Source organism: Rhamphochromis longiceps, linkage group LG15 (genome assembly GCF_057381845.1).
Source record: "Rhamphochromis longiceps isolate RC_006_pf linkage group LG15, R_longiceps_female_GT1.1, whole genome shotgun sequence".
NCBI classification, from domain to species: domain Eukaryota; kingdom Metazoa; phylum Chordata; class Actinopteri; order Cichliformes; family Cichlidae; genus Rhamphochromis; species Rhamphochromis longiceps.
Window position 1 is genome coordinate 23,910,915 of NC_140571.1, and position 13,106 is coordinate 23,924,020.

General features: G+C 38.4%; 1 protein-coding gene across 1 annotated transcript; it reads left to right on the plus strand.

Annotated features, from left to right (window-relative positions):
* Positions 1–1,718: 1,718 nt before the first annotated feature.
* Positions 1,719–11,274, plus strand: btbd9 (BTB (POZ) domain containing 9). Its single transcript, XM_085382482.1, has 11 exons — positions 1,719–1,857; positions 2,204–2,412; positions 3,181–3,544; positions 4,528–4,795; positions 4,942–5,161; positions 5,401–5,520; positions 6,431–6,540; positions 6,659–6,848; positions 7,166–7,273; positions 7,953–8,031; positions 9,476–11,274. Exons 2-11 carry the CDS (start codon positions 2,228–2,230, stop codon positions 9,674–9,676), a joined length of 1,845 nt encoding a protein of 614 aa, XP_085238608.1. The 5' UTR covers positions 1,719–1,857; positions 2,204–2,227; the 3' UTR covers positions 9,677–11,274.
* The last annotated feature ends 1,832 nt before the right edge of the window (positions 11,275–13,106 follow it).

A 13,106-nucleotide genomic window follows, 5' to 3' on the forward strand; every position in this document is an offset into this window, starting at 1 on the left:
TATGTCTGTTTCAGCGTGTTGTGATGCCACCTGCAGGTAAAATGGCATAATTTTTGTGGATTAATATTAATTTTTAATTTGGAATTCATAGGGGATATGTTTATCATCTGTCCTCATTATGCCTAAAATGAACACAGCAATATCAAATGTCTCAATTATTGCCTTAGTTGCTTTCTTTGTTGTTGAACAGCCTACAGAATGCACATTCACAGGGTCACTTATGATAGATCATGAAAATTAGTGACTATGGTCAGACTGTTTGGAATTCTATAGCCCTTTATTATTTTATTCTATTATTTCTATTACTAAAATGTAATAGTTAATATTAAAAGTCTCAGAATTAGCTTTAAAGTATGTTAGGGCTGCAGCTATCTTTCCATCAATTAATCGAGTGATCGGATAAGAAATGCTTTTGTTTTATTAATGGCCAATAATAATTTACTGTAAATTTACAACAATTTACAGTACTCTGTTTATAGTAACCATTGTCCATATGTAAATATGTAAGAAAAATTGTGTATGTTTCTGTTCTGTGTCCTGTGTACTGTTTGTTTGTATACGTGTCTTTCTGGCTGCTGTTACAACCAAATTTCCCCTTGTGGGACAATTAAAGGATTATTCTATTCTATTCTATTCTATTCTAATTATTCAAAAGAGAGAAAAACAGACATCTTTCAGAATAAACTGCTCATTGGTTTACATTTTAGAAAATGCAATGTTTTAAAGTTTAACTGCATACAAAGACCCTGCCAACAAAACCCTTTGATTATATTTATATGCCATATTGAAATTGAAATTTTTAAAGAAAACATTGTATTAAATGCAAAAAATATATAAATAATATCAAGTAAATACACTGTCTACACTGAAGAGTCCTGAGTTTTGGGTCCTATTTCCCCACATCCCCACGGTCTGCCAGCGCAGTCCTTGACATAAACATATATCAGACTAAGTTAACTTAACAGTTCATCTAAATATTTTAATACAACTGCTGGAGGCTAACTGCTGATTTTACACAGTGTAAAATAAAGGGCGATGGATGGAGCAGCTACACGGTTCCCTTTGGACGCTATACACACGTTTTTCACTCTGTTTGAGCTCACTGTCTCGGTAACGGCTCTTTGCTTTTGTCGGTGTGTAAACAGACTCCAGCTCCACGTTAAACTGTGGCCGCGTCATCATTAATGCTGCTGGTGTGTTCTCCGTGTTTCTGTTTAACACTCGTTTTATTCACATGCTCCTGAATACGTTTGTATTGCAACTGTGAGTTTAACGCCCACGTCTACATCTTTAACACACCGGCACACATAGCCGTGCATTACAGGAAGCATCAAAGCATAGAATTTTTCTACAATGTTTTATAATCAACTTTTTCGAATTAGTCGATAAATCCGTGCACCCTGAAGTTTGCTGCTATGTAGTATTTTTATTTTAGAATCAGTGATTGACATTGTTAATTTTATTTTCCTTTTTTCCTTAGAAGTTTGCATCTTTTATGTTTCAGTATTTATGTTTATGTTTTCTGAGTGTGTTTATGCATGTACAGTATGATCTCATGATTTTTGTTTTTCAATACGTTTTTTTAAATAAAATGTTTAAAAATGTAACTGTCAAGTATATGAAAATAAAACTATTAAATGTGATGATACACACGCTTTGTTGGGAGCCTTTATTTTGAAACTATCTTAACTGAACCGGATGTTTCTTCCTTTGCCCCCGAAGAGGTTTCCGCTGGTGTAATGTTGGAAGAGCTAGGGGGTTAACGGCTGATTTTTTCCTGCATTTTGGAAAAAATAACAACGACTGTGTGTTTGAGATCGACTTTATCTCAATACCGGAGTTAATGGTTGCTGTTCAGTAAGTTTATAACACAGATTAAAGCGAGAAAAGAGACATTAATTAGCTTCGAGCTAACGATTAGTCGAGGCGTCAAAATATCCGCGACACCAGCGGCTGTAAACAACACAGCCGAGCTAGCTGTTTATTCACATCGTATTTTCACTGCTGTCGTTTTACTTTGCTGACTGAGTGTTTTTAACGTACACTTTAAAAATATGAGATTTGACGTCAGCGGTGTTTGATTACAGAAGCCATTTTCCTTCAGTGCATTCCAGTTAGCATTTACCTTCAGCTAACATAAGGTTAATTTTTTTCCGTCACTGCCTGTTTTGCTTTCGTTTTAACGTGTGCATTCCTGTGCCAGATGTAACTCTGACAGCCGTCGACCATGAGCAACAGTCACCCTCTGCGTCCACTGGCCTCCGTGTCGGAAATCGACCACATCCACCTGCTGTCGGAGCAGCTCGGAGCCCTGGTGCTCGGAGAGGAGTACAGCGATGTCACCTTCATCGTGGAGGGAAAGCGCTTCCCAGCGCACAGGGTCATCCTGGCAGCTCGCTGTCACTACTTCAGGTAAAGTTAAATGCCTCTTAGCCAGAGGTTGGCGCCTTTTTTAATTCCAGTCCTGAAACACCTGATAGTGAGTAACATAAATACTAATTTTAACCGAAAAAAACTCACGTTACGATGACAAACTGGCAATTTTTTAAAAAAGAAAAGAAAAAAAAGACAGCGCAGTGTTGTTTCACCCTGTTGATCATTTTACAACACAAAGTTTTTTCAAACTCCTAGTTGGAAAAAAATATCTTTAATTTTTTTAAAATGACTAAATTATTCAAAAGCTTCCTTTCCCAAATCTGTCTAATACAAAATATACCTTTTTTAATCCTCTGTAGCATCACTTTATTTTTGCTTTTCCACCTTGTATAAGGTGTGAAATATGTTTTCCACTGAACAATGCCTGTTCAACAGTGGTTGATTGTCCAAGTCATCTTTCTTGGGGCCTCACTGGCATCTTTTTCCATGTTTTTGTGGTCCTTGTGATCTTATTGACACTGTGCATGGTGGGACTGTGGTCTGGGTGTAGCATAACATACTCCACTCCCGATTGTCACTTTGATCTTTTACTAGTTCCACAACTCATTCCTGTTTTTTAACTAGAGACCTTATGTTCCCTACTGCCATCGAATCCTGCTGGTGTAAAGGACTATCTAATCTGTCTAAAGTGCATCTCATTCAATGAGCAGAATTTAGATCTTTTGTTTTTTGCGTGGTTTTATTCATGGCAAAAAATAATAAAAAACAAAAATGTAAACTTTTGCATATTCTGCCTCCTTTTAGGGCCCTGCTATACGGTGGGATGAAAGAGTCACAACCGCAGGCGGAGGTGTGTTTGGAGGAGACTCGGGCTGAAGCCTTTTCAATGCTGTTGAACTACCTGTACACGGGCCGGGCCAGCCTCAGTTCTGCCCGGGAAGAGGTGCTACTGGACTTCCTGGGCTTGGCTCACCGCTACGGGCTCCAGCCTTTGGAGGATTCCACATCTGACTTCCTCCGCACCATCCTGCATACCAACAATGTCTGTCTGGTGTTTGACGTGGCCAGCTTGTACTCTCTGAGCGCGCTCACTGCAGCCTGCTGTACTTACATGGACAGACACGCACCTGAAGTGCTAAATTCTGAAGGTTTCCTCACGCTCTCCAAGGTAAGAGTGATGGAAGAAGAATTGTAGTAGGTTTTGGTATTATTTCATTCTTGTGTTAGTCTTTATTTCTGTTAAAAATGTAGATGCAGTGACCTCTAGTGGTAGTTAGCAGAAGCTACAAAAGACAGTCAACACTGCTCAGCAAATGGCAACTGTTATCTAAGCAGGACTTCTGCATAGGTTAAAAATGTATTTTTATAGATATCTGAAAGGTATACATAAGTGATCTTAAATGAATTATTAATTTTTAATTGTGATTTATTATTTTGGTATGGATCCAAGTCTTGTATCAGTCATGTATCAGTAATAAAATATTAAGTGAAAAGTGTTGTCACTTTCACATAAAAACAGCTATATATGTTATATGCAGGGATAACAATGAAGTGTGTGTGGCTGAGAAAAGTAAAATCAAATAAGTTATCAGTTAAAAAAAGGATTTTGTTAAAGGCTTAAACCTTCTTTTTTTTATTTAACCCTAAAGAGACATGTAGACTCCTGCGTCCATCAGAACCCTAAAACAGAAGAAAGTTGCAGTCCTGAAAATCAGTGTTATTAAAATCATTCACATAATAAATAATCAAAGGGCTTCTGATCTTCCTGGTTTTTGTTCTTTGACCAGTCTGATTGTAAAATGAGTACTAAGCTGCCTTCTATCTGTTTTTAACCATCTTGTATTTTAGTTTGAAGGAAAAAAAAACTATATTCATTAATTTTATTATATTATTCTGCCACACTTTGTTCTCTTTTACACAGTGATGTCATAATTTAGCCCAGAAAGGTCACACATGATGGTGAATTACCCCCTCGAATCTTCTTAAAGGCAGTTAGGTTTTAATTTAGTTACTTTTTTACAGATTAAATTTTAAAAAAGCCATTACAGTAATATAAAATGTGGTTAAACAAGATAAGCTATAAGCACTACATTTTGTGAATTTTCTGGTGTGTTTTCCTTCCCTTGAATAATTTATTACCTGTGTCTGCAGAATGCTTTGCTGACTGTGGTCAGGAGGGACTCATTTGCTGCCAGTGAGAAGGAGATCTTCCAAGCGTTGTGCCGCTGGTGCCGGCAGCATGAGGATGGCGAGCACACTTACGAGGTGATGTCTGCAGTGCGGCTGCCCCTCATGACTCTGACCGAGATGCTGAATGTGGTGCGACCGTCTAGCCTCGTGAGCCCAGATGACCTGCTGGACGCCATTAAGGCCCGGTCTGAAAGCCGCAATATGGACCTCAACTACCGGGGAATGCTCAGTCAGTCTTCTTTGTCCTTTGTTTGATTAGCGTTCACATCAAGCTGCAGTTAAAAACTGTAATGTGTGAATATTTTTTGTTTTTTATCTGCTTCTTGAAAGCATTAATTTGTGCTTTCGTTCATGGTGTCAAATCTTGGTTTTCAGTCCCTGAGGAGAACATCGCCACCATGAAATACGGAGCTCAGGTAGTGAAAGGAGAGCTGAAGTCAGCGCTGCTCGACGGCGACACCCAGAACTACGACCTGGACCACGGCTTCTCCAGACACCCGATCGAAGAGGACGGCCGAGCTGGGATTCAGGTCAAACTGGGCCAACCGTCCATCATCAACCACATCCGCCTGCTGCTGTGGGACAGAGACAGCCGGTAAAATATTCTCTGCTCATCCTGATAAAACAAACGATAAAAAGGTCCAAGCAGAGTGTGGGCCAATTAGAGCTGACTACATAAGACGTGCTGCTTCTTAATAAAAAAAAAAAAAGACCAAAATGTGTATTTTAAAGCACATTATAGAGTCAAACTCATTTCTTATGCACTTGTATTTTTAACCTCCCTCTTAAATCTGAGGTGCTTTGTATACTTAGTGTCCTGTATGACTGTTACAGGTCTTACTCATACTACATCGAGGTGTCAATGGATGAGCTGGACTGGGTGCGTGTTGTTGACCACTCCAAGTATCTCTGCCGCTCGTGGCAGAATCTGTACTTCGCACCCCGGGTTTGCAGGTAAACCAAACCAAAATCATATGGCTTCCAGTTATACCAGTGCTTATTAATCCCTGGCCTAAGCTATAAAATCCCATCCCATTTTTGCCATTTTTTTGGCTTTGCACAAGGGGCTTATTTGTGCTCTGTCATGACTTGCCTTAATCTCGTGTACAATTAGGGTGTGTATTTGGGTTGCTACAGTTAGTTAATTTGTACAAACCGCCTTGTTTGCCCGTGTGATGACAGAAGCATAAGTATTTTTGCATACCTCTCGAGCTGGCTGAGTTCAAATAGTGTTGTTGCCAGTAGCTGGTCTGTCCTTCCCAGACACACTGACGTGAAGTTCCTGACACTCCTGATTTTGAGTAATGTGTTGCCATGCCTTTTAAAGATAATGGAGCCAAAACATTCAAATGGATGTCAGAAGATATGACTAAAACTTGTCAGTAATGGGAATTACACCATCATTCTTTCTCTAATCGTCTTAAATTCACCATAAAAGTGAAAATATAAGTAAGTATAGTGATATGCTTGTTTGAAATTGATATCACCACCTAAAGAGAAACCTGAAACTGAGTTGTCAAAAGAATGTTTATTTAATTGGTACTTTGTAAAACAAATGCTTGTGTTAATATTTGTGTTCTTGTGTTACATGGCCATGTTGTAAGAAGTTTTGTTCCTCTTCACAAAATCCAAATTGTACTAAATGCGCTTCACTGTAGAGAAAGGCATTTGGATGGAAAACTGTCTCATTAATATAAAATACAATAAAATTCACTGGAATCAGATGATGAGCATTAATAAAATTAAAGCGGTGTTAAAAACATAAGAGGCAATAAAAAGTGTCAGTGTACTTGTGCTTATCTGAAGATTTTTAGATATAACCTGTTATTCATGTAGTCATTCATTTATTTCCTGTGTGTTTCAGATATGTTCGTATTGTAGGAACACACAACACGGTCAACAAGGTCTTCCACCTCGTGGCTTTTGAATGCATGTTCACCAACCGCTCGTTCACCCTGGAGAACGGGCTTGTGGGTAAGCAGCAAAATACTGCCAGTCTGCACTGCATGTGTAGTTTGCAGTGTCTTTGTGTAGATAGAAAGGGTTTCATGTTTGTAATTTAAGCCTTTAACCCTGCTTGTAATGTCTGCAGTGCCCAGTGAGAATGTGGCCACTATAGCTGCCTGCGCTAGCGTCATCGAGGGTGTGAGTCGCAGCAGAAATGCCTTGCTCAACGGTGACACCCGCAACTACGACTGGGACTCGGGATACACTTGTCATCAGCTGGGCTCTGGGGCCATCGTCATCCAGCTAGCTCAGCCCTATTCTATCGGATCACTGAGGTGAGTGTGCACTAGCTTTGAGTTCAAATCTCAGCAGCTGTGATGAAGTCATTATTGTGTTACTTGTAATAAATCAAACGTTTCCATCACAGCTACAATAAAGTGTTTGTTTCCATCCAGTGACAAACTTTTATTTAAGCTTTTCTGTTGAATCGTATACAAGAAAAAGAAATAATTGTTGGAGAGATCAGAGCTGGAGAATTTTATTCTGCATGTACTGTACCTAATATCTATAAGTTATTAACAACAGCTTCTTATCATTGGAGTCATTTAAAAATCTGTGGTAAAATAGCATTAACACAGACAAATGTGTTCAGGCTGCTGCTGTGGGACTGCGATGAGCGCTCCTACAGTTACTACATTGAAGTTTCCACCAACCAACAGCAGTGGACAAAAATGATTGACCGCACCAGGGTAGCTTGTCGGTAAGTGGTTCACTTCTTCTTTTCTTACTTTCTGAATCACACCTTAAGCTACCGATGCTCTTCCAGTGTCTTTAATGGTTAAAAATGGAATCAGAGCCTTTATTTTATAATAAATGAAGGCTTTAAAGAACATGCTTAATCTGCATTATTGAAAGAAGGATCCGCAGTCGGCCTCTGTTTAAATAAATGTACCTGAAGTCTTTAACGAGAGGCCTTTTAAGACCTCAGTGTTACCTGTTCCAAATACTATTTTCAATAAAAACTCTTGATTGCTATTAATTTTTTCCTTGTTACATAATTTGACTAATCCGTGAACTCGACCCCAGCAGAGAAACTTGCTGATTTGTGTGTTCACAATCACTTTTCAAAGGCCTGTCTGATTATAGTCACCTTGAACCATCTGGATTCCATCTTTGTCTGAGAATAAATACTTATAAAGATCTATTTCTAATCCTGGAACTCTTGATTATTTTCATTTTCAGAAGATCCGTGTGTAAGTAGGTGCTGCTCTTCTAAGCCGAATGTGAACATTCATAAATGAAAAGTTATTGACAAACACTTATGAAGCAGATCCTGAGGTCCATAGAAAATTTTCAGGGTCTTCTCTGGAAACTTTGATAATAACCAGAGATAAATCAGGATCTTTCTTTTGTTTGTTTTTAATTGCTTTCTCTTACAGATCATGGCAGACACTGAAGTTTGATAAGCAGCCTGCTTCCTTCATCCGTATTGTTGGGACTCATAACACCGCTAATGAGGTGAAAACATGGTTTGAAATGGTCGTCTGTGTTCATTCGTCTGTCTCTTTGTTCGAATGCTTTAGCTTTAGAGGAGCTGAAAGTTCTTTTTACATTGTAACAAACTTTTGATAAGTTGTGCTTAATCAAGTAATTGTACAGAGAGTACTTTTCAAAAATCACTGGGTGGCTAAAGTAGCTGTTACAATCAGCTAAGTTAGTAAAGAAACAAGAACAGAAAATTCCTCTTGAACCATGTAAAAAAATTATGACTTAATATACATGTTATTTAAAGACAAAAAAAGATCCACATTTAGCACATTCCAATAGTTGAGGTTAAACACTGTCTGCTAATGTTCTTTGTGTGTTTTTGAGCCAGTTGAAACTGTTAATGATTTCCTCCCAAAGTCAGATTCTGCCTTTGATACAGACGTCGCCCCCACAAGTTTGTCGAGTGTGGCGAACTTCGCAATGCTAGCAGCGGTGGCCTTCTTCCTCGATAGTTAACATCCTCACACCTTTACAGAAAACAGTTAGACATTGAGTTGGGTGGTTATGTGCCAGTTTACTTGGACACAGCTTTCCGTCCATTTTATGGATGTGGGCACCGCAGAGTCGTGTTGGTTAGCGTGGCCATTGGTTCTTTATCTCGTCATGTCACAAAGAGAGAGAGAGGGATGCTGCGATCTGATGGGGCTGAAGATCTGGCAAGTAGCGGGTGGCCCCATAACATCTGAGAAACAGCCAGAATTGAATGATTAACCCTTTATAACCCAAGTACCATACAGGCCACCTACACGAGGAACTATTTGAATTTTCTCTCCAGCCCAAAGGTTGAGGAGTTACAGTAACGTGAATTGCACATGGTAACATGTAGGTGGAGCTGATTTTTCTGTCTTTGTTCAGACAGCAGTACCTTATGAGTGCTTTGTGCTGCTTCCATAAAACAAATATCCTCATAAACAGGAGTGCACATAAGTGGTCCGCAGGTGTGCATTCGCTGTCAAAATAAAAGATGCGTACCAGATAAGAAGTTGCAACGCGCATTTGCGTACATAAGATTTTCTGGAGGAGGACAGACATTTGTTTAGAGCTCTTAAAGATGTTCTTTGCAATTACTTTGGTGTTCCAAAGTAATTGCTTTGTCAAAAGGAGTCCGAACCGGAAAAGAAGCGCGTGTTCTCAGAAAAGTGGTTGCACCTGTGGACCACTTATGTGCACTCCTGCCCATAAAGCTCATTTTCAATTTTTTCTGAAATTGTTTTCATTTTGTAATTGTAAAATGAGCCGGGTGATGGTTTAAAAAAACAAAACCAAAAACAATCAAAGGGGTTAACTCACAGTGGCTAATTGTCACTCCCATAATGATCTATTATATTAGACTAACTTTTGTCCAGTATCTGAGATAAACAGTCATTTGTGTATCGATTTCTCCTTTACATATTTAACCTTGATCTTTCTGCAGGTGTTCCACTGCGTGCACTTTGAGTGTCCGGCCCAGCTGGACACCGAGGTCAGTGAAGGCAGCCCGGGTTTGGATTCTTCTGATTCTGGAGCTACTACGCAGCAGCAACAGCAGCAGCGACCTCAACGACCTTCACGCACACACAGCCTGCTGCCCACCCAGCCCTCTTCCTCCTCATCCTCTTCCTCTTCCCATCATTAAGAACGTCCCCTTATTGGAAGATGTTGAGAGGAAGGAGAGTGGTGGGCGGGGGGGACCTCAGAACGCCATTTTGCACAGCCTTCATTGTTCAGACAGCACTGCTACAACAACACTGCTAAGGCGATCGTCTTTGTCATAATCCATAGTCCGTCTGTCATATGTGCAACATTAGAGACTGGTGTATTGGTAGCAACAGCATTTAGGGCTCCAGTCTTCCCAGTTTTGAAGCTCAACATTAGATATCATATCTCCTGCGTTTATATGAAGGTACTTTTTAGGAACTAAGACTCAAGTTTTATCCTTTAAAAAAAATATGAAGGTGAAATCTTTCTCTAAAGGTTAGGCACACACTGAAACATGTTTATACTGTATTATCAAAGAGCAGTAAGTCCATGGTGGGGGGGTGGTATTTGAATTTTATGCATTAATCGTACGATTAATAATGAAAGTACTGTTGTTAAGCTATTTTTTTTAAGAAACTGTCTTAAACTGACTCTACTCACTTTTCATACCATCACAACTAACAGAGTAGAAGTTGAGTATTTTTCAAACTTTGGAAGTAAATAGTTCAAAGGTCTGCCAAAGCTGTCGAGCTAATGCATTAGGTGACATTTCTATCCAAATGGCATTTAATCCAATTATCTATCTGCATATTAAGTAATAGCTGTGGAGTATTTGATAGCAGGCTTTGACACCCAATCTAAACTTTGCAGTGTGACCTTTTCTCTTTTTTTTTTCTTTTTTTTTTTTTTTATAGCTAAAATTCATACCTCAATAATGATCTCACTAAAACGAACCAAGATTTAACTGAGTGTCTTAATTTAATATTTTAAGCACTTGAATAGGTTGGCGCACACACACGATTAGGGAAATCAATTAGCTTGGGGGGGAAATGGGACTTAGAGGACCAAATTTGGCTGCACTTGGGCTGCTGAAGTTTAACTTTATACTGTAGACACATGAGCAGCTTCCATCTGCACTTTATTTTACTCAAGTATACAGAAATAAGGGTTGTAGCTTGGGTCTTCTGACTGAAGTAGAGTACTGGAGTGCTGGATTTGGTATCTTGCTGTTTATGTTAAATTAATTTAAAATCTTTGTGGTTCTGGGTTGTTTTTGATTTCAGTTCTTTTTGCATTTTTTTTAATGAAGTGTCAGTGCTGTGTTTTCTTTGTGTCCTGATGTTGCACTTTTACGTTATTTAAAAAGAAGAAAAAAAAATCATTTGTTGGAAACCCTTTGTTTGCTGTTACATAACCTGAAATACCTATCTACCTTAGGTGACTCACTGATGTTTCTGTAAGCTTTCTTTAACCATCCCAATACATTTAAGACAACTACCCATTAGTTTGATAAGTCTTCCTTAATAACTAGAGAACAAAAATAGGGCTTTGTTCAGGTTGTACTCTCCATACCTTATCTAACTTTATGTGTACTTTTACTTATTTTCACCATCAATGTGTGACTGCATCTCACTGCCTCGTGTTCAATGCCTGTTAAAAATGTGATTACGAAAAACAAAAACAACAAAAAAAGCCGATGTTGTTTGTTGATTTTTGTTTCTGTAAGAGGGTGACACACACACCTGCTAGTCAGAATCGCTGCTGTTACACACAGTGAAGCTCTTTGATTCAAGCAATACAATAAGTCCACCTTTGGTTTTAAGTATTGAGAGCTTTTGTTACACACCAAATGGTGCTGATTGATAATCGTGTAACATTAATGGGCCGGGCACTGATGCCCCACCAGCTTTGTGGGCAGTGTTAATGTGTACGGCTGCCTATGAAGACGTTATTGTCATAAAACTTTTTAAAATGTCATGTTTTGAAAATCAAAAGTTTTATTGTCTTGTTTTTCATAGTGAGAAAAGTTGCACTGTTTATTCCAGCAGGTAGGAAACTTGCATCCAAGGAGTTTTTACAGCTCGTAGGACCACAGACTCGGTTACTAACCAGTATATACACTACTGTGAAACAGTACAAAGTCTTGAGACACCCCTCATTTGTTTATTTTGCTATGAAAGTAGGAAATAAAGCAATATAAGGTAAAAACGTAGTTTGTACAGTTCTAACCAGCATTAAAGTCAATATTTGGTGTGTCTAATATTTATTCTTTAACACATCCTGAACTCTCTTAGGCAGCTTTCTTGTAATTTCTTTAAGTCTTCAAGAAAATTCTCTTGGCTTTTGGGGGGACATTGAAAGTTCTTCTTTCCGTTCTGTTCTCTGTCAAGATGATCATACACTGAGGTCCGGGCTCTGGGAAGGCCATCCCATCACTGATTGGGATCATTGTCATGCTGAAAAGTGGAGTCAATCAGTTGTTTTCCAGGTGATATTACATGGATCAAATTCTGACCATATTTTTCTGCGTTTAGAATTTCATCAGTTTTGATAATATCACCACTGGCTGAAATGCAGCCCCAAGCCATGACAGACTTTCCCCTATGTTTTACATAGGGGGTAATAGATAATTTAATAGATAATGTTGTAACTCTCTCCTGACCTTCCGTCACTCCATAAGGCTTGTATAATATGGCATACCTCAGCCTTTTCTCCATTTCCCATCCCTAGCAATGGTTTCTTGACAACAGCCCTTCAACAGATAATGTCTCTGATGAGGCTTTAGCAAACACACCCACACACATATATATACATATGTATGTATGTATGTATATATATATATATATATATATATATATATATATATATATATTGCCAATCAAAATTTTCCTTGTTTCTTTGTTGTAGATTCATCTAAAGAAATGGGAAATTCTGATGTGTCTTTGCGACAGCCATGAGTGACACTAGTGCAACAGGTTGCTAGTATGATAATGATAAAATTTCAAACTGGTTCTTTGCTATGTTGTCATCTCTAGAGAGTCATTGTGTTTTAATGAGTCATGGGTTGGTGTTAAGCTTGAAAAAACAGAAACAAAACATTCCTTTTAAATTTGTCAGGTGCGAGGACTGGACTGAGTGCAGAAGCAGGCAATGCCCAAAGAAAAACTTTGAAAGACTTCAGAAATCCTGGAGAAATATTGCTCAAGACCACCTAAAAATAGAGGTAACTCCGTAGAAGGCAGTTATAAAGAAATGAAGGTTGCTCAAGACTTTTGCACAGTGCACTATATATTGGGGGTGATTTTCAGTAAATGCAATCTTTAACTGCATTTAACAGTAAAAAACAATACAGTAAAGAAATTATGTTTTTAAGGCATCTCATGCTGATGCTACCTTCATGAAGTTCTTGAATAAAATTTGCTTTTACTTTGCTATTTCACTTATTCCCTTATAAATGTTTTTAAATATAACAATCCACATTTTCAAATACTGAAAAGACAATTCACAATATATAGAGTGTTAACTGTAGTTTTAAAACGTGTTGTTATTGCTTTAGTCCATAGCTTCATTGTTTTGCTTTACTCTAT